The 21,432-nt window shown below is 47.0% G+C and overlaps 3 protein-coding genes across 4 annotated transcripts; all 3 read right to left on the bottom strand.

The window, feature by feature from the left end:
• Positions 1-1,623: 1,623 nt before the first annotated feature.
• On the bottom strand, positions 1,624-10,152 carry ergic2 (ERGIC and golgi 2). 2 transcript variants are annotated; one of them, XM_084452608.1, is made up of 14 exons: positions 10,011-10,152; positions 9,513-9,695; positions 8,788-8,896; positions 8,584-8,630; positions 8,123-8,190; positions 7,608-7,648; positions 7,068-7,169; positions 4,528-4,623; positions 4,377-4,432; positions 4,020-4,118; positions 3,839-3,936; positions 3,567-3,729; positions 2,372-2,451; positions 1,624-2,171 (listed from the first exon to the last, which is right to left on the bottom strand). In XM_084452608.1, the coding sequence occupies exons 2-14, from the start codon at positions 9,616-9,618 to the stop codon at positions 2,091-2,093; spliced, it is 1,146 nt and encodes a 381-aa protein (XP_084308734.1). In that variant the 5' UTR covers positions 9,619-9,695; positions 10,011-10,152; the 3' UTR covers positions 1,624-2,090. The 2 variants fall into 2 exon arrangements, with proteins under 2 accessions (XP_084308734.1, XP_084308735.1); XM_084452609.1 differs by having other exon boundaries at positions 1,624-2,168.
• Positions 10,153-10,337: 185 nt separating this feature from the next.
• kxd1 (KxDL motif containing 1) lies at positions 10,338-13,490 on the bottom strand. Its single transcript, XM_084452611.1, has 5 exons — positions 13,384-13,490; positions 12,915-13,019; positions 12,289-12,441; positions 11,901-11,947; positions 10,338-11,440 (listed from the first exon to the last, which is right to left on the bottom strand). The coding sequence occupies exons 2-5, from the start codon at positions 13,007-13,009 to the stop codon at positions 11,184-11,186; spliced, it is 552 nt and encodes a 183-aa protein (XP_084308737.1). The 5' UTR covers positions 13,010-13,019; positions 13,384-13,490; the 3' UTR covers positions 10,338-11,183.
• Positions 13,491-16,790: 3,300 nt separating this feature from the next.
• Positions 16,791-20,408, bottom strand: LOC311320879 (SIN3-HDAC complex-associated factor-like; the record flags this gene model as incomplete). The annotated part of the gene is made up of 6 exons (XM_084452747.1): positions 20,350-20,408; positions 18,248-18,375; positions 17,945-18,044; positions 17,702-17,825; positions 17,317-17,464; positions 16,791-17,103 (listed from the first exon to the last, which is right to left on the bottom strand). Exons 2-6 carry the CDS (start codon positions 18,373-18,375, stop codon positions 16,791-16,793), a joined length of 813 nt encoding a protein of 270 aa, XP_084308873.1. The 5' UTR covers positions 20,350-20,408.
• Between the last annotated feature and the right edge of the window lie 1,024 nt (positions 20,409-21,432).

Here is a 21,432-nt window from a genome sequence, read left to right as displayed (position 1 = left end):
TTCTGGAAGCTTTACTAGGCCCTGTTGGAGGGGTAGGACTGTTCTGGAAGTCTGACTGGGCCCTGTTGGAGGGGTAGGACTGTTCTGGAAGCTTGACTGGGCCCTGTTGGAGGGGTAGGACTGTTCTGGAAGCTTGACTGGGCCCTGTTGGAGGGGTAAGACTTCTGGAAGCTTGACTGGGCCCTGTTGGAGGGGTAAGACTTCTGGAAGCTTGACTGGGCCCTGTTGGAGGGGTAGGACTGTTCTGGAAGCTTAACTCGGTCCTGTTGGAGGGTAGGCTATGTAGCCTGTAGCATTAGCGTAGATCTCTCTGAAAAAAAGGTTCCAGATAGAACCGTTATCAGCTCTGTAAAGTGCTGTTTGAAGTGCTGGCTTAAAGTTGGTGTTGGTCATTGGTTGGGGGGCACTTTGCAGGCACCTTAAGGGTCTTAAAGGGTTTGACCTGAACGGTGTTCTATGTGAAATCTTTTTTCTGAGGGTACTACTGTTATAAATGGTTGTACACAGGTTTCAGACCAGACATCCCTGAATATGACACCCCCCAATGTACTGATACAAAATCCTAAATCTCAACCCACCAATTGGCTGTGGAGGGGAGCTTTTATTCTGTTTTGAATATAAAAATGATTTAATAAGGATTAATATGGTAGGCTACTGTTGTCATCAGTGGAATGAAAAGTTGTTTGATTTTTATACCTTCACAAGACAAAACATTTGCCAGCCTTGCCACCATGGAAACCCAGCACTCAGTAGATCTGGGCCCTAGTGTTGAGAGCTCTGTGGATGTGGGCTCTCTCATGGTTGCCCTACAGTTGATTATACATGCACAAGTTCATGCTGCTACTATCTCAAGACAGACAGAACAAATTCATAACAGCTGTATTTCTCCAGTGTGGTTCCTCTGTTGGAATCACCAGACGGAGACTGTAAGACACACCCGTGTAGTAAAGACCCAATATGATGAGTTGATGCTTGATGAGATTTAGTTGATGCTTCAGCTCGCTGTCTCCATAGAGGCCCTCTGCCTGCTCGGACTTTTCTATACAGAAAAACATGTAATGGAATCTGTGAAGGATGGCATGTCCATGAATCCCCACTGAGATCAGTACAACTGTGTAGTGTTCCACGTATTCTCCTCTGTACAGCTGTATGGGGTACCGGGTCAATGATATTGTAGTTTCAAAGACGTCAATAACTATTTTTATGAAATGAGACAGGAGGAATATATTACATTTTGCTAAAAAAGAAAATAAATAAAAAAAATACTTGTTTACCGAAAGCTATTCTGAGATACTGTCAAATAAACTCATGGTGTAAAATTCTCTGCTGCCAGTCTATTTGTTGGGTTATTGTTAATGTGTCTCATTGTGGATTAAGAACAGATTTACTTTAATACTGGGGATTTTCAGAAATGTGTTGAATGGAAATTATGAATCCTAATTGTGTAAACCCAGAGTGTGGAGAGGGCTCAGTGGCTCCACCTGGTGGAAGAGTTTGAACATACCTAAACTCACAAGAGTGCCATCAGGTCACAGGCAGCTGGATATATCATGATGGCCTTCATATTTTTTATTTATCATTATATATATACACGCGCACACACACCCCGAGATGGAGAGCGATAACCATGGGACCCCTGGGTGGGACAGGCTGTCTGTTGAAGGGTGATTTTATTGAAAAGTCATGATTCATACACTTCACAGGCAGATGTTTCAACATCAGCCAAAGTCACTCCCAATGCTCCCTGAACCCAAACCCAGTTATGAAGAACATGCAGGTCCAGTCTCAGACAGTATTCTAAACACACTGTTGGATCATGGTCCTGATTCTAGCTGGTAATGACCATCTGGCTAGCAGCTAGTATAACCCCACCCAACCACCCAGAGGGAATCAGTCTTCAAAGTTGTGGAGCGCCCCCTAGCGAGTCCTCAGACAGACATGGGTCAGGGCATAAACACAGTCGTAAACTCCCCCATCCTCAAATCATTTAGCCATGCCAGAGACTACACTTCCCAGAGTTCCATGGTCAAAGACACATCCTGTCAGAGAGGAAACCAGCCAATCTCGGAGGTCCAGTAGTGGCAGTCCTGTCAGAGTGTGTGGTTTTCTGTGGGTACCGGGTCCATCACCTGGCCTTCCTGCTGGTTACCCTGGTCCTCCAGCAAACCCTCCTGAGATAAAGATATTGAAGGACGGAGAGATGAGGGAGAGATGGAAGAAGAGATGAGGGAGAGAGTGAAGGAGAGATGGAGACAGATGGAGACGAGATGGAGAGGGAGAGATGGGAAGCATGACAAGACAGCATTAGGGCATTACGTCCACTTGTCCAGGTGTACACAGCTGGCGTGTATCTCCTGTCCTGTTGACTTGCCTCTCTGGGTTTATAGACCCCCAGCTGGAAGCGGCAGCAGACCACATCCACCAGGAAGCCCACTATTCCGTGCAGCATGCCTGGGGGGGGGGAGGAGAGAGCATCAGCCATGATGACGACCACAACCATGCCCGGAGGTTTCGGTGTGCCTCTGGATTCAAGGATCTATATTGAGGGGCGGCTGTAGCTCAGTTGGTAGAGCGGGTCGTTCAATGATCGAAGGGTCAGTGGTTCGAATCCCGGCTCCGACTGTCCACATGTCGAAGTGTCCTTGAGCAAGACACCAAATTGTCCCAAAGCAGGTTAGCACCTTGCATGGCAGCTACCGCCATTGGTGTGTGAATGTGTGTGTGAATGGGTGAATGAGAGGCCATTGTAAAGGGCTTTGAGTGCCGCTAAGGTGGAAAAGCGCTATATAAGTGCAGTCCATATTTGCCATATGTACAAGATTCAGCTATCATGTACAGTACATTGTAGAATTAAACGCTTAGCTGCGCACAACATGGGGCTTGAACCTACAGTATGACCCTGGGATGAAGAGTCAGCTAGCTGGCCTGCTATAAAGCACTATGCAGCAGTGGAGTGTCGGGCCAGGTGTAGAGTGTAGGGAGTATACCAGGTGTAGAGTGTAGGGAGTATACCAGGTGTCGAGTGTAGGGAGTATACCAGGTGTAACTGTACCAGGTGTAGGGAGTATACCAGGTGTAACTTTACCAGGTGTAGAGTGTAGGGAGTATACCAGGTGGAACTGTACCAGGTGAAGGGAGTATACCAGGTGTAGAGTGTAGGGAGTATACCAGGTGTAACTTTACCAGGTGTAGAGTGTAGGGAGTATACCAGGTGTAACTGTACCAGGTGTAGGGAGTATACCAGGTGGAACTGTACCAGGTGTAGCGTGTAGGGAGTATACCAGGTGTAGAGTGTAGGGAGTATACCAGGTGGAACTGTACCAGGTGAAGGGAGTATACCAGGTGGAACTGTACCAGGTGTAGGGAGTATACCAGGTGGGAGTATACCAGGTGGAACTGTACCAGGTGTAGGGAGTATACCAGGTGTAGAGTGTAGGGAGCATACCAGGTGGAACTGTACCAGGTGTAGGGAGTATACCAGGTGTAGAGTGTAGGGAGTATACCAGGTGGAACTGTACCAGGTGTAGGGAGTATACCAGGTGGAACTGTACCAGGTGTAGGTGTACCTGTTGTGGAGAAGATGCCCCCGATTATTCCGCAGAGCCGGACCAAGAACTTCCAGAGGGGCATGTGTTGCTCGGTGACGGTCACCATCAAGGAGCTGATGTCATACTTCATGAAGATCCCAGAGACGCCATGGCTGCCCGCCGCGTGGTTGATCGCACGGTCCTACGGGAGGCGGAGACGACCGTCACACACACAGCACTGAGACACAGAATGCACACACGCACGCGCACGCACGCACACACGCGCACACACACGCACACCGCTGACCCACCCGCTCAGTGACGGAGTACTGGTGTGTGTCAGCGGAGATCTGGTAGGTGTTCAGCTTGGTGGGCACAATGGTGATGAAGTACTGGAACATCTGGTTGTCTGAGGAGAGAACGGGAGGAACCGTGTGAGGGGAGAGGAGGAGAAACGGGACCATGTCTCTGTTGGTCTGGGGAGGTCCTTACGATCCATGCAGATCTTCTCTGTGCCGTCCAGAGGATTGATGATGCCAGGGATCTCCTCCCCGAAGGACAGGTGGTCGATACGATGGGAGAAGTTATATGCTGTGACACAACCACACATCACGCTGTCAGCCACCAACCAATCACACCGTCAACCATTACATTTTGACATTACATTAGTCATTAAGCAGGTGCTTCTATCCTAAGCGACTTCAAATGATTGCATTTAACGTAGGTAGTCAGTGTACCACAACACGCCAGAACTCACAAGTGCATCTCCTATCTAACCATCAACCAAGGTCTCAAAGAGCTCAATAGAGAGAAGGGGGGAGGGAGGGAGAGAGAGAAACACAGACTCACTGTCGTGGCTGACAAGAGCCGCTAGGTGGGCGTGGCCTCTGGGATGCGGGATGGCCCTGTGGTGGGAGGAGGGGTCAGTGGTCAGGCTCGTTCACAAGCTGAACAGTGAACAGTAACCAGGTTGTAGCTGCTGTGCGGCGCCGACACATACTTCCCCACGGTGATGTGGAAGTTCCCTGCCACCTTGTTGACGTAGAGGTGGCCGTGGATTCTGCAGGCCGCGGGGGGCTGAGAGGGGCTGTCCTCCCTGGAATGACAACAACAACAATAGGGACTGAGGTCAACCTGGGGGCGGCTGTCTGCTGGGGGGCTTCTGCTCTCTCTACCATATCCACATCTACTCCTCTACCAGTCCCTCAGTGAGAGAGGTGGGGGGCTGGTACCTGGGGGGGGCAGGGTGGTGGGGGGGTTATAGACCTGGGGCAGGGTAGTGGGGGGGGTTATAGACCTGGGGGGCAGGGTAGTGGGGGGGGTTATAGACCTGGGGGGCAGGGTAGTGGGGGGGTTATAGACCTGGGGCAGGGTGGTGGGGGGGGTTATAGACCTGGGGCAGGGTAGTGGGGGGGTTATAGACCTGGGGCAGGGTGGTGGGGGGGGTTATAGACCTGGGGGGCAGGGTAGTGGGGGGGTTATAGACCTGGGGCAGGGTGGTGGGGGGGGTTATAGACCTGGGGCAGGGTGGTGGGGGGGTTACAGACCTGGGGGGCAGGGTGGTGGGGGGGGTTATAGACCTGGGGCAGGGTGGTGGGGGGGGTTATAGACCTGGGGGCAGGGTGGTGGGGGGGGTTATAGACCTGGGGGGCAGGGTGGTGGGGGGGGTTATAGACCTGGGGGGCAGGGTGGTGGGGGGTGTTATAGACCTGGGGCAGGGTAGTGGGGGGGGTTATAGACCTGGGGGGCAGGGTAGTGGGGGGGGTTATAGACCTGGGGGGCAGGGTAGTGGGGGGGGTTATAGACCTGGGGGGCAGGGTAGTGGGGGGGTTATAGACCTGGGGGGCAGGGTAGTGGGGGGGTTATAGACCTGGGGCAGGGTGGTGGGGGGGGTTATAGACCTGGGGGGCAGGGTAGTGGGGGGGGTTATAGACCTGGGGGGCAGGGTGGTGGGGGGTGTTATAGACCTGGGGCAGGGTAGTGGGGGGTGTTATAGACCTGGGGGGCAGGGTGGTGGGGGGGTTATAGACCTGGGGGGCAGGGTAGTGGGGGGGGTTATAGACCTGGGGGGCAGGGTGGTGGGGGGGGTTATAGACCTGGGGCAGGGTAGTGGGGGGGTTATAGACCTGGGGCAGGGTGGTGGGGGGGTTATAGACCTGGGGCAGGGTGGTGGGGGGGTTATAGACCTGGGGGGCAGGGTGGTGGGGGGTGTTATAGACCTGGGGGGCAGGGTGGTGGGGGGGGTTATAGACCTGGGGGGCAGGGTAGTGGGGGGGTTATAGACCTGGGGCAGGGTAGTGGGGGGGGTTATAGACCTGGGGGGCAGGGTGGTGGGGGGGTTATAGACCTGGGGGGCAGGGTGGTGGGGGGGGTTATAGACCTGGGGGGCAGGGTAGTGGGGGGGGTTATAGACCTGGGGGGCAGGGTAGTGGGGGGGTTATAGACCTGGGGCAGGGTAGTGGGGGGGTTATAGACCTGGGGCAGGGTAGTGGGGGGGGTTATAGACCTGGGGGGCAGGGTGGTGGGGGGGTTATAGACCTGGGGGGCAGGGTGGTGGGGGGTGTTATAGACCTGGGGGGCAGGGTGGTGGGGGGGGTTATAGACCTGGGGGGCAGGGTGGTGGGGGGGGTTATAGACCTGGGGGGCAGGGTGGTGGGGGGGGTTATAGACCTGGGGGGCAGGGTGGTGGGGGGGGTTATAGACCTGGGGGGCAGGGTGGTGGGGGGGGTTATAGACCTGGGGGGCAGGGTGGTGGGGGGGGTTATAGACCTGGGGCAGGGTAGTGGGGGGGTTATAGACCTGGGGCAGGGTAGTGGGGGGGGTTATAGACCTGGGGGGCAGGGTGGTGGGGGGGGTTATAGACCTGGGGGGCAGGGTAGTGGGGGGGGTTATAGACCTGGGGGGCAGGGCAGTGGGGGGTGTTATAGACCTGGGGCAGGGTAGTGGGGGGGTTATAGACCTGGGGCAGGGTAGTGGGGGGGGTTACAGACCTGGGGGGCAGGGCAGTGGGGGGGGTTATAGACCTGGGGGGCAGGGTAGTGGGGGGGGTTATAGACCTGGGGGGCAGGGCAGTGGGGGGGGTTACAGACCTGGGGGGCAGGGCGGTGGGGGGGTGTTATAGACCTGGGGGGCAGGGCGGTGGGGGGGGGTTATAGACCTGGGGGGCAGGGTGGTGGGGGGGGTTATAGACCTGGGGGGCAGGGCAGTGGGGGGGTTATAGACCTGGGGGGCAGGGTAGTGGGGGGGTTATAGACCTGGGGCAGGGCAGTGGGGGGGGTTACAGACCTGGGGGGCAGGGTGGTGGGGGGGTTACAGACCTGGGGGGCAGGGTGGTGGGGGGGTTACAGACCTGGGGGGCAGGGTGGTGGGGGGGTTATAGACCTGGGGGGCAGGGTGGTGGGGGGGTTACAGACCTGGGGGGCAGGGCGGTGGGGGGTGTTATAGACCTGGGGCAGGGTAGTGGGGGGGGTTATAGACCTGGGGCAGGGCAGTGGGGGGGGTTACAGACCTGGGGGGCAGGGCAGTGGGGGGGTTACAGACCTGGGGGGCAGGGCGGTGGGGGATCCTTTCATGACAGTCTTGAAGAGGACATCCTGCAGAGAGTGCTCCTCCCTGAGACGGTTTTGAATGTGCAGCAGAGTCCTGGGAGAGAGCAGGGAGGGAGGGAGAGAGGGAGGGAGGGAGAGATGGAGGGGGGAAGGGAGGGAGGGAGAGAGGGAGGGAGAGGGACACATGCATCTTAACGGCTAACAGTACAAAACTAGAAAAAGAAAAGAAACAGCACACTCAAGCTCTCCATGCTGGGTGATTTATTCAGATAACGTTTCGGTCTAGCGGCCTTTGTCAAAGTCTAATCTAATCAAGACAAAGGCCACCAGGCCGAAACGTCTGAATAAATCACCCAGAATGGAGAACTTGAGTGTGCAGTTTCTTTTCTTTTTCTAGTCTATTTCACATGTTACCAGCACCTCCTCAAGACTACGGTGTGCGTTTTCTCCTTTTTCCTTTACAGTAAAAATTACCATACTCTCCAATATCTAACATTGTATTGATTAAATTAAATGTAATCCAGAGTCTTACATATGCCACAGTCTCTGATGAGGTGAGAGTTCAAAGGTGACCTACATCAGGAGAAAACAGAGACATCCAATCACATAAGCACATTAACTAGATTACTCAATGCATCCCCCTCAACATGCAACATGGTGGAATGTGTTTAAGACCCAGAGTCCTATGGTGAGCATTAGAGTGTGTAAGTCACAAGCTCATCGTGGCAGTGCGTTCCAGGGGTCTACATTTTATTACACACGCCCCAGCGGAGCCACCGGAGTGAGAAATTCCCCTCATTCTTGTCAATGGGGGGAATTGAAGCGGCCATATCTCGACATGGGAAGGTCACAGAGACACGGGGTTTGGATATAAAGCTCTCGACCTAACGAATGCAGCATTACCAAACATGTCCTGCTCGCACGCGTATTATGCGCGCGCACAGAGCCACAAAATGCATTCATGGGCGGACGTATGGGCTCTCCCAGCACCATTTCTAGTTAGTTTATGTGAGGGTGGCCTGGTACCAGACAAGGGGTTGTACTCACCGGGTCATACTTAAGCCCATCCGATGCCACCATGGTCTCAGCTAGGTCCAGGACATCTGCACCAACAACTACACACACCCACACCCACATTACATCTGCCACAACAACTGCACGTTACAAGATAGGTGTCCAAAGTTCAAAGTATTTTATTTCTACAATGAACTAAGATAAATAAAGAAGAAGAACCTTGCCCCTTGAACATAACTGCGACACCAGAGGGGGTCGCTGTGGAGCGATGAACCCTCGAGCCGAGACTAAACTAGCCACCGTCAAGGAGCTACAGCCCAATATGCCACTCCTTCTGTGATCCGGCCACGCTCAGATCTGGCGAGACCAGGGCCCAAACCCCGGTCCCCGGTGGGCAGATGCACCGAAAAACATGGTGCTCGCTTAGACCGCTACACCAATGCAGACCCCGATTCTGATTTCGATTCTGAAAAAGTAAAACACTAAGTACTTACACTGACACCTCATGGCAACTGTGATGTCCACATTTATTCTTAATTTACTGTAAAATAACAGAAAGATAATATTCAGGATATGAACCCATGACCATGATCTGTGTACATGTTAACAATCTTAGATCTGAGAGGAAAGCTGTTGGTAACATTTTAGGTTTCATCACTACAGTTTGTCAGCTATGTGTCTGAGTTGTGTTGCTTCACCTGGAGAAGTCTTTGTCTACTTCATAATCATAATTCATCCAGGTGTCTCGATAAACGAAGAACTCCAGGAACGCCAGGAGAGCCATGAAGGTGAAGGCCACCAGAGTGACTGTAGATGGAGAAAGATCACATTACTGTTAATAATGGAGAGGGATCACATTACTGTTTACAATGGAGAAAATATCACACGATTGTTATGAAGAGAGAAAGATCACAATTTTCACGTTTTAAATCATAAAAAAAAAAAAACATTACTGGTGACAATGGAGAAATAACACTATTGAAGATAATGGAGAAAGATAGAATCAGAATCTGATTTATTCACATAGGAGGAATTTGCCTTGGTGTTGGACAGGACAGTGCAAAATATAATAACGAAGTGGTAAATACAGTACAATATAGCTTATACAATTTACAATAATGTACAAAATAAAACAATAATGTACAAAATAAAACAATGTCAGTGGGGGTGTCGGGCCTTGTTGATGAAGCCATATTTGTAGATGGGAAGAAACTTTTGTGCCTAGAGGTTTTGGTCCTGATGGCCTGCAGCCTCCTGCCATATGATACCCGTCTCCATTCAAGATAATCTATAGTGATACCAAGTGACATAAGTTCTGTGAATTCCTGATGAATATCTCGGCGGTCGATATAATGTAACGAGCTAATCACATTGATGATCATCAAACAAACATGGACATCTTCCTGCTGACTGGTATCCTCACCTGTTCCTCCACTGGCGGTGGTTTCCACGTAGCTCTCTGGTACCTTGGGGAAGGCGTCCAGCTCCTTCACCAGGCTCAGAGCCTTCCTGCGGGACAGTCTCCTCATCTTGGGCAGGACTCAGGACGCAGGACTCAGGACTCAGGAGACCTCTGATGAAGCCTCATTTAAGTTCACGATCAACTCTGAGGATAGACACAGAACATGTCAACTACAGATCATGCTAAATGCATCCTGTCGCTCTAACGTAGAAGTTAGACCCCCGGAAACCAAGCGCTGTCTAGCCAGTTAGCTAGCATAGTTAGCATCTAGCTAGCATAGTTAGCATCTAGCTAGCATAGTTAGCATCTAGCACTACTATGCTACATCCTAGCTAGACTATTAGAACTGGATGCTGTGCTGACCGACGACCCCTGAGTCTGGTAGTTAGCCTAGCAACATTAGTTTGCTAGCCAGCCTAGTGCTACAGAAAACGCGTCTGTTATAAAAATCATAGCTACCTCGGTTTTAAGACAGTCGTGTAGAAATATGGGTTTAAATTAATCCATTGTTTGAGGCGTTGGCATTCACAGCTAGCTAGCTAACGTTATTAAAACGATTTATGATGCTTTTCCACCTTTTTCCACAGGTTTGTGAACTTTGACCCCACCAACAAGGACATTAATTTTGACTTGGCGCCCCCTGCTGGTAAAAATGAGGCGGAGATCGAAGAGACATTTTGGCAGTTCATCAGTCACAAACATTTTTTATATTTATTATATATTGTTTCGCTTTAGCAAGCCACATAATCAATATATCTTTCCAGTTTTTAAATTTACTACTTGGGATCAAGTCATCACAACAAAAATAAAACACCTGAGAAATTAGGGCAACTTAACACAATGTTCATGTTTGAAAAGTGTTTGGGAGGGGGTCTGCAGTAGTGCAGCGGTCTAAGCATTGTGTTTCGGTGCAGCTGCCTATTGGGGACCAGGGTTTGCGCCCTGGTCCCACTAGATCCCAGAGGGACTGGCATATTGTGTCACCGCTCCTTGAGGGTGGTTCACAGGCGTGTGGTTGTGATTGGCTACAAAATGGGATAAAATCAGAAATACATTTATTTTAAAACAAATGTGTGTGTGGGGGGCAGGTTTAAATAAGACAAACAACAGTGATATCGCTCATTATAACATATTTGTTTAGGCAGGCATGATCAACAGAGCTCAATGCGTCTCAACAAGGATATCTTCAAGCTAAACATATGAGGGTAAAAAGACAGACTTCTGTATACACAAACGCATAATTGCTAGAGAACTCAGTCCCATGTCAGTAATAAAGAATTCAATTCTTTAAAAAACAACACAAGTATTCAAAAACAACTTCAAGTATCCTGTACAGTATTAGAGATAAATGCTGAACAGACATGGAGCAAGCATGTTGAGAGGGCATTCCTCTAACACTGGCCTTGGCTTTATTCTCCTCTAGAGTTCTCTTAAATTAACAGCTGACTCTGACCTGACCAACAGCATACACAGAGTCTAGAGCCAATACAGTCAAATATCAGAGTTACGATTGAGGCTTCGTACTGTGGTGCAGGCCACATCCAGACAGCACTGCTGAGTTCCAGTAGACATCTCAGTGCCTGTGTGAGATCTGGGTGTCTGCGTGTCTCTACAGGCAAAGGGTCGAGACCTCTACTCTGCAGGGACAGAGTCTGGACCCTCATCCCTCAGCACGGCCACTTCAGGGCTGCCAGAGGTGGGCGTGTCCAGTGGCTCCTGGGACAGGTCCTCGGAACACCTGCTCACGGTTGGCGAGATGACATCTGGACTCGTGTCACATGACTCTGTGCTCTGCTCCGAGGTGGCAGTGGTGGTCATCATGGCAGCACTGGGCAGGACAGGATCAAACTCGTCATCGTCGTCCTCAAGGATGGTTGACTCGTGCACATCTTTTAGGAGGCAGGGAGGGATGAAGCATACAGTGTCATTGTAGGAGCTGAATTTGTTTGTTTGTGTTTAATGTTTTGTCCAGTGTCGCCCCCTACAGGTGCCTGCCACCGATAAATTGGGGTGCACTGCGCATGATGGGAAAAGGCGGGTGTGGCGATACCGTCATTGACCTCAGCCACAGCCCTGAGCCCATTCAGAGAATCTAATTTGTTTGTTTAATTTATTTTTGTAAATAAATCCCAATTTAACTGTAAGAAACAGCTTGGACCTGGATTTCTTTTTGGGATGATGATGGCTGCGAGTCAGACAAGTACACCTGCCTCCATGGAAATGGAAAAACAATATAGAGTGATTTTTGCCATTACAGTCATATTAATAAACCATCAGCCTCTGGAAGCTAATGTTGTAGCCTACAGGTGGCAGACAACATGAGGCATGTTATGGAAAAACAATACTCACTGCTGAATGCCTCCGGGTACTGTTTTGCAATCTTTCCCTTCAGGGTCCTAAAGAGAGAGAGAACAAACAAATTACTATTACGTACAAGGAAATGAAAGAGAGAGGAGATGAGCAGCAGCAGCTCACCTAGTCTCACATAGCCAGACCTGTCTCCACACTTCATTTACACTGTGCCAGTGCTGGAGAAAGGTCTGGCTGGACTCATTAACATTTGGGGATAGGGAGAACAAAACGCTGTATTTCTTTAAATGAATCACAATTGTCTTCAGCGGAACGGTTGCTAGGTTGTTGTTGTTTCACGTAGTCTGGATTGAATCTGATTGGGCGGACAACAGATTTAACCGCTTATTCCTAAAACCTACATCTGTTGAGTCAGACTACAGATCACCTGATCCTCCTGAAGATGCTGTCCAGGTCCTTCTTCATCTCCAACAGGGTGCGAGTGTGGACCAGGAAGTGCTCGTTCACCTGCTGCAGACGTACGTTGGACAGGCCGTTGAAGTTAATCAGCATCTCATTGGTTTTCTCAAAGCGGTCCAGCCTAGTAGTCAAACCATCCCAAACAGACACCGTTGTTGTTATTCCATGAATCAAGAGTCAAGAATTCTTTATTCGTCATGCGGTATGTGACACACACACACACTTAATTCAACACACGTGTAGTGGACGACAGGAAACACACACACATGCATTAGGGTAGCCGATGAAATGCTTCTCCTGCTCTTCACCCATCCAGCCGTCCTTCCCCGAACATGCAAACTCCGCACAGAAAGGTCCAGGACCTTCTAGCTGTGAGGCGACAGTACTAGGGTACTGCAACATGTTGCACGTAAGCGATTTTGGGGTTCAGTGTCTTGCTCAAGGACACTTTGGCCCTGCCGGCCGCTCTACCAAGCTACATGTGTATACCCTACATGGGACTTTATATTATAATATTGAAGACACTTGTCACCACTGACATTCTGTGTTAATTAGAGAGAGGGCAGGTCTTTCAGGTGTGTCACTGTCACTTACATGTGCCTCTGGGCTTGGATGATGGCGTTCACGTCCTCAGAGTTCACCATGCTGAGCATCCTGTTACAGAACATCCCTGACGCCGTGGGTTCCATGGTCTCAGTCCTACAGCACGGACAGGGACAGAATACACACTCAAACCTAGATAGCTTCAGAAAGGTCCGTTTACACAGCGCTGCTGACCTGGGGAGTTTTCTACCGAGCAACGTTGATGTTCGACAGGAGGTGGTGTCATCCCGAGAGACAGGTGCCATTACCCTTTGTCCACGCAACTAACGTTACAGAAACTGGTTATGTCAAGCTAGCTAACATTATCTGCGTTAATTTCAATATTATATTGAATATGAACAATCAATTGATGAGATCCCTGCCCTCCACAAGCAGATAATCCAAGAGCTAAAATACATGTGCTAGCCGAGCGAGGCAGGTAGCCTTTTCTAATCTTTGGTTGGATAGCTACTGTACTTACTGTGGTTTCTTCACTCGTGGTTTCCGTTAATATGTGTATTTTATATTTATATTCTACTACGGTCTAATTTCAGTCTGTTTACACCATCACCCTCCTACTTCCGTAATGAAACCCGTATGTGTCACGTGATTTTTTTCCAGAGTTCTTTTTTTGTGCGTGGCGACCAATACAGCCATGGAGGCGACACGCATCAAATATAGCAAATGTCCAGTTGTCACTCGCTCCCTCCCTCTTTCCCTGTTGTTGACCTGCAGTTGCCACCACAAGAGGCAGCGGTCCCAGAACACCAAAACAAAAACACTATGGCCGTGTCCGAATGTCCATACTATGTATGCAGTACATATTATATAGTACGCCAGATGCAGCATGCTACATGAAAATCTTGCCTGCTACATCTGGCGTACTATATAGTATGTACTACATATTCCCGAAATTACCCCAAAAATGTAGCAGGCATCGAAAGGATGCTGGTTCAAGCCTCAGTGTGGGAGATTTTTTGTCACTGGATGTTATAGAAGCTATGTAAAAATGTGGTTACCTGGTGGTGCTATGTCAGTTATTGAATTTATGTGCAGTAATAGAAATTTGAAATACTCTTGTTTTTAAATTATACCTACAGTATAGGTGTCTCAGTAATTACCCATTATATATTAGGCTACACTTTGCATGTATTTACCAGGTAAATGTTGGGGGACTATGAAAGGAAGTGTTACCAAAAAAATGTTCAGAGTAAGTTCATTTAGCAATTGAAATCCTTAAGCCTAGGGCCAGTGGGGCTAGGATATAGACAATAAACTACCGGTGGGATGGTGGTGGAGCAATAGCAGGAGCATTTCAGATTACTAGCGACCGCTATCCCTGATGCTAATAATCCACAGGAGGCCCACTTGCCATTCAATGTGCAAATGGCCAGGAACCCGACAGCGGATTCAGCCGGAGGTCCACCAGCTCGTCCATCAGGGACCCGCTGTAGGTCCGCTAGCCTTGTGTTATCTGGGCTTATCCCCTTACCTTTGTTCAGAAACAGAAGTTGAACCAATTGCAGCAAAATAGCTAACGTTACAGGAATCATCAGGGTAACTGCTTTAGCCACTGACCGCTACCATTAATGTTATGGAAGCTGCTGCTAGTTGTTGTGAGCTCATGAGCTACTGGCTATCCTGCTCTTATTGTGCTGGATTAACATTGGAAGCATTGGAACTGATGTGTCCAGGCGACAAGACCTATGATAATTTATCAGACATTATTCCATGTCATTTCAACTCACAGCTATTTCAGTAGCATGACTAGCTTCTGTCCTACCAGTCCTGAACAGAAACAAGCCAGCCACACACATAAGCCAGGCTGTTCCATCAAAGGGTGACTGCACACTGGGGACAATGAATCCACTGTTTTATTATTGCTCAATATGATTTTGACTGATGACGGAAAATGACTGTTTTTTTACATGACAAATTCACAAACGCACAAACTGGAACTCACAAAATTACTTTTATTGAAGGACAGGTAAAAAAAGAAGTACATTATGTATAAAAAATACAAAAGTTCCTTTGTCTACGCTAAACTAGAAAAAATGCAAGTGCATAGCTACAGTACATGCATGTAGCCCTAAAGATATAAGTTTAACTATACTATTGAAATAATTTATATGAATAATATAATCACAAGATTAAGAGATAGAAAAGTAAGATTTGATCCTATGATCCATCACTGACATCCTTATTCAATAGACTGGACATTTTAACATGAAACCAATCCAAAGTGAATGTATAATACAGAATAAATTACACTACACCACTGGATGAGTAGATAATAAATAATAGCAATAGTTGCCAAGGTTTGAGAAATACTGACAGTTGTGAATTCGAGGCATGACCAAAGAATGTTTGCTTGAAAATTACATTCAATCGAATCCACTGAAATACAAAATCTCAAAAAGTATAAAAAGTCCTCATTAGGCCAATAAACTAACCTTGTGGTCCTAGAGTTAAACAGGAAAGATGTTGTGATACAAATAAATATAAAATAAATAAAATGACACTACTGAAGCTGTCAACCCCTGTTGCATATGTACACATGCCCCCCCAACACCACCACCACCATCAAAGATAACATTGTGTTGTCTCATATTTTCCCTATAGGTATACAGTTAAAAAACAGAAATTATATTGGACAAGTACAAAATCTTTCAATTGCCCATAGAAACCTATATAGATTTGAAATGGGTGAATTTAAGTGTGCTTTGGCTTTTGTTTGATAACAGTATGCTGTACCACCCCACCACCACTTCCTATAAAAAGAGGCAATGAAAAAAGCATCTCACACTGTTAATAACAATAACTAATAACTTTTAAATTACCAACTGCACCAAGACCTCTATTGGAATTTGCTGCAATTTATATATAATATAATGTATGAAAATGTGTGTGTGTGCATGTTCGTGCGCATGTGTGTGTGTGTGTGTATACAGTTATCCCATACAGCTGATCTAGGATCAGAGACATAAGCAGTAGTGTGGGTCCTCCATTAATAAATGTGTAATGATATACATGTAGGCCCTACTGAGTCACGTGGTTTTTTTGTTTTATGTGGAATTGGCAAATACCTTTTTTCTTTTCTTTTCTTCTACAAAAATACTTTGGAGTTCCATAGCACTAGGTCTCGAAAATAAAAACAAAATATACAAAAAGGCATTTGCTACCAAGGCCATGCAACATATTCAATTCATGCTTCTGATCATTATTATGACTAAATTATTAGATTAGAAGGCCTCTTCGCTGTCCATGCAAAATGCACTCAATGACGTTTAGGCCTCAGGAATCCATTATCTCCTATCATACCAACACAGACTAAACTAACCCTTCCTCATGCCCCTAAGGCTGGTGTATTTGCTGTTGTTGTTGTGAATAGGCCTTGTTTCAACTGAGACCAACATAGAAATATATACAGTTCATTAATGTATGTACAGGATAGATAAATATAGTTGTAGGTGACCATGAAGATGTTTACAACAACAAATTAACAAAAAATAAACAATACAGTTGTATATCTCCAGCTAATCAGAGCTCCAGCATTTTTAGATCAAGAGGAACACCACACCAATGGAGGTGCTCAGAACAGAACAGGGTATTAAAAACCACACCAATGGAGCTGAGCAAACAGGAGTCAATATGGCTCAGTCCATAAGTTACCAGTTAAGCACTAACAAACAAATAAACAAACCACCAACAAAAACACACAGAAAATTCCCAAACCGTGTCAGCTGCTCTTTGATTGAAGGCGATCTGAGGTAACATCCAACTGTAAGTGCAGAAATCAGGAGCACCTCAACTCTTCCTCACCCTGGTCTTCCTCAGAGATGCGCCCCCTGGGGTGCGGTGTCACCACTCCACCTCCTCCTCTTTGGTCTAGGGGGTTGCCACGGTGACCTGAAGCAGAGGAGTCTCCGTGCTCTCTTGATCAAAGAGGTTCTCCTGCACCTCCTCCTCCTCCTCCTCCTCCACCTGGAGATCCTCCTCTTTCACCTCCTCTCCCACCTGCTCCTCCAGCACCTCCTCCCCCAGCTCCACCTCTTCCTCCTCATCCTCTTCATCATACCTCTCCTCCTCCTCCTCCTGCTGCCCCTGCTGTTTCTTGCGGCAGCAGGGTTTAAAGAGATGGGGGTCGATGAGAACCTCCCCAAAGCGGCCCTTGTAGATGATCCCACAGCACACCTTTTGCCTGGTGGGGGGACGGAGGGGGGGGGGGGCACACAAATCTATATGAGAAACAGCTTGACCCCATGTGAACTGTCAAGTCATAATCTTTTTTCACATTACTATTTGACAGCCAATACCCGGCCCTGCACTCAAATTTAAGTAGAGAATACATTGTTCATTTCTATTAAAGATATATAGTGACGGATAGTGATTAGAGACAGATAGTGACGCTTACCTCTTCCAGTAGGTGAGGTCCAGGAAGGAGAAAACAGGTGAGCGGCTGGATCCCGGGGAGAGCTCCACGTCCGAGCCCTCGTCTGACGGGCAGTAGCTAGGGGACTGGGCTGGGGACGTGCTGGAGGTGGTGCTGTGGGCATCAGAGTCTAGTGGTGGGCGGGGCACAGCAGAACAGGAAGCGTGGGGTCGTTAGCTGAGGCGATGCTGTACAATCTCAATGGTACTCATGCACATCTAGCAAGTGTCACTGCGTCGCTCATCAGTAGTAATAATAATTATATGAATCATCACAATAATACTAATTTTAATAAGAATTATGAAAGGTTATTATTATTATTTATTATTATTATTGTAATAAAAATTACAGTACAGAGAGAACTCACTGGTTCTGTTCAGTTCATTCTGCAGTCGACTGATCTGACTTGGCCTGGCCCTCTTGGACAGAGATTTGATCTTCTTTGGCCTTGAGGACGTCTTTAGACTGGGACCTCCTCTAGCATCAACCACCTGTATGGGAGAGGAGGAGAGGAGAAGAATAAGAGCAGGTGTCAGAATGTGTTTCTCTTAAAGTTTTGATCGGTGAGTTAGAAAAATGATCAGAAATTATCTTGAGAAGGGGTGCTTACATGATTCCAGGTCTTCTTGGATCCAGTGGGCAGTTTCTTCCATCGTTTCACCAGTAACACACAGGCATTACAGATTTCTCCAGACCGAGTTTCACACAATCTTGATGAGGAGGCAACATGCTTAGTTAATTAACTTGAGAGGGTGAGAATGAGTTAGAGACAGTCAGTGAGACAGCTGATGGTGTGACATTAAAAGAACAGCTGGAGCCAAGAATGTCCACATTAGGCTACAGAAGACTCAGAAGACAGTAAAACATGATTTGATCACCGTGGTTGATACCAGTAAAACAGCCTTTATCTTACCCGAAGCAGCTCGTAAAGTCCTTCTCATAGCGTTTGCTGTCGGTGAAACGTGAGCTGGAACTCTTAGCGCGGCAGATGCAACAGCCGTCTAAACTCCTATACATCTTCGGCTTGTGAAAGCCAAACATCTTTAACACACACACACACGCACACACACACACACACACACACACACACGGTTAATTAATGACAATTGTTATTGTTATTTTAGGTTAATTTCAAGCAGCAAACCCAGATTAAAATATATTGTAGAGGACTCGCACACTATTAAAAGACAAATAGGTCTACGGATGAAATTGAGCATGTTGCCGTGTTCTGACCCACATGGGGGAAGTAGGTCAACAACAGTCTGCGTGTCTGATAGATCATGTCACCATGCAGCGCTGCCCTACCAAATTTTGCACGGCTCTTCCAAAGACATGGCACAAATTGTAATTGAATCTACATCACAAAACTAAAGTTTAATGCCAAAATATTCAGGGGTCAGACACTTGGAGATTAATTTTTATATAATAGCAGATGTGCCTATATTTTTTATTTAAACATATAGCCTAATAGGCTAATAACAGACACAATAATAATAGTAATAATAATAATAATAATAACAATAATAATAGGCTAATAATTGCATATTAAGTGTCAAAATGGCGTAATGTTTAGCAAACCAACAAACTGTAGCCTAACCTCAACACACACACACACGTACAGTAGGGCTAAGTAAACGTAGGCTACTACAGAGGAATCATGCGGCAAAACCATGAGCCGCGCCCCCCAAACTGTTCTGCCATCTAGGCGGCAGTCGGTCTCTTGACAGAGCGCAGTGGCACAACTAGTCTAGCAAAAATACAGTACGTGACGTAACTCAACATGGCAACACACTTCAAAGGCTGTGGGATGAGGGAGGGGTGTGCGTTACGTTGCTTATGCGTTTGATGCGATGTTTATAGCCTACGAATCCTCACGAAATTAAAGTTATAAAACAGCACTAAGAGCCACCCACTAGCCTAAATAAAGAAAGAAATTCTGTTTCTAAAGAGTGAGGTGGTAAAAAGCAAACATATCAACCGAGTAAAGCCTACTGTACATCGATAACTTCACCGCCCACTCTCACGAGGAAGCATGGCACACGAACAGTCTCATGCGCACCCATTTTATGAGCCAGGTCCGAAGTAGCCTATTCGACTCTCATCTCTAAAGAACTAAACTATCGACGACACTGCTGCATTAGGTAAACATTGATTAGTGATAGACATTTATCCTTGAATTTGGGCACAATTGGCCTTCAAATCGTCGTGTAATGTTAGGGTATATTTACTTTTTGATATTCAAGTGATGCCGCGTCACTGCGCAGTCCATCTTAAAACCAAATGCGCACGAAGTCGAAAGCATTGTGTTTGAACAGTTTGCTTGTCCCATGCCGATTTTAGTTTATATGCCTATGCTATTCGACTCTTCTTTCTTTTTTGCGTTAAATGCTTTTGCATTCATGTGTTGACAAGATCGAATAATTTGCCCCCGTGTGCAAGCACACCGATGCTAGTGGGCGTGTGAGACTGAGTGGAGGGCGACCGCAGGCAAAACATGGCCATTTAAACACTAGACATCGTGGTTATCTTTGGAACTGAATAAAACAATTAAAGCGATTGGCCGAGTCCAGCCCACAACAAGTGCTAGTCTTCTAAGCCGAGGGAAGACACATTTGGCAAAAAGCTTCAAATCGTTAGTCTGCAAACCAGGTTTATCAAAGCTATCTTGGACTGCGAGTAGCCTATAGGATGCATGCAGGCGCGTGTTTATTAGTTTACTTTGTCCCTACAGAAGTCACCTAAATTGCTTTATGACTATCTATAGCCTAGCCTATAAGCTAATTCCATATCCACAATTAAAGCTATTCAAACCAATTTTAGGCATACAAAAAGTGTTTGCGTAATTTACGTTTGGAACTGGTAGATTATAGCTGCGAGCTATCCTTTTAATTGTTGTACTCTTCAGCAGTCCACTCCGATCTTATTTTGAATGATATAATTGAAACCACGGGCTGCTTTACCATTTTCAGAAGGCTTTACCTTTCCCAGACTAACAAAAGACAACCAAACGCTTACCTTGATTCAAGTCGGACGTAGCTGATACAAAGTAATAACCTTGAAAATGCGGCGTTACAATGTAACTATTCTCCAAATTCACCAGCATCAGTTCCCCTACTCTTGTTGATGTCTCGCAGACGACAGGACTGGAGAGTTGTGGACCCAGTACGCATGCGCTACATCCACGCCTCCATTTTCTGATTTTCTTCAATCAAACCAATTTGCATAAAGGTATGACGTTTCAATGCGTCTGCACTCTGCTGGCCTTATAAGGATGGGAACATTGCGCGGGAATAGGGGGCTCGGCTCTAGTTGCTATGGCACATTGGGAGAATGTAAGCAAGGAGGCGGAGCTAGTCGTTTTACTATGGAACGCCAGATGGCTTGTCTGTAGCAACTCAGCAAACGATGCGCATTGTTAAATGATTCGTTTGAGTAGACGCCATGATAAACAAACGTGGTAAATCCACAATAAAACCTCAAAGCCTACATTCTAGACTGAGCTGCTAGACATATTGGATAGGCCTAAATCACTCACATCACCATGATCTGTCAAAATGGTAGAAGTTAAATAAAAGTTAGCATTCCCCCACTGAATTAACAAACAAACAATAATGATCAGATACTTTAATTTTCAATAACACACATAATAAATAGGCCTACTGAAAATAGTAATGATTATTTATTGTTCATCCTAATCTATATTCAGATAATAATAGCCTAGTAATAGGTTTGGTCATAGTAGGTTTGATGAGGAACAGTGAGATAGCATTCACCATATTCATTAGAACAGTTCAACAAAGTACAGTGTCAATACAATACTAATCTTTTTCAGCAACCTCTTAAGTCAATGTGACATAAAATAAACTTATCAAGAATCAGAATGACAGAAATTACTGTCATGTCAACAACCTGGACACAAACACCACAAGATTGACAGACACAACATTTGAGGCATAATATCATAATAATAATAATAAATGCTAATAATAATAAATAATTTATAATAATTAACATTCACCCCCCAAAAAAGAAATGACAATCAGGACAGGAGCATTTTCAATATTTCATCAGCAAAACAAGCATGATTGTAGTTTGAGG

Source organism: Borostomias antarcticus (genome assembly GCF_949987555.1).
Source record: "Borostomias antarcticus genome assembly, chromosome: 18".
NCBI lineage: Eukaryota > Metazoa > Chordata > Actinopteri > Stomiiformes > Stomiidae > Borostomias > Borostomias antarcticus.
The sequence above is the reverse complement of the archived record's forward strand: the minus strand, read 5'-3'. Positions and strand labels throughout refer to the sequence as shown.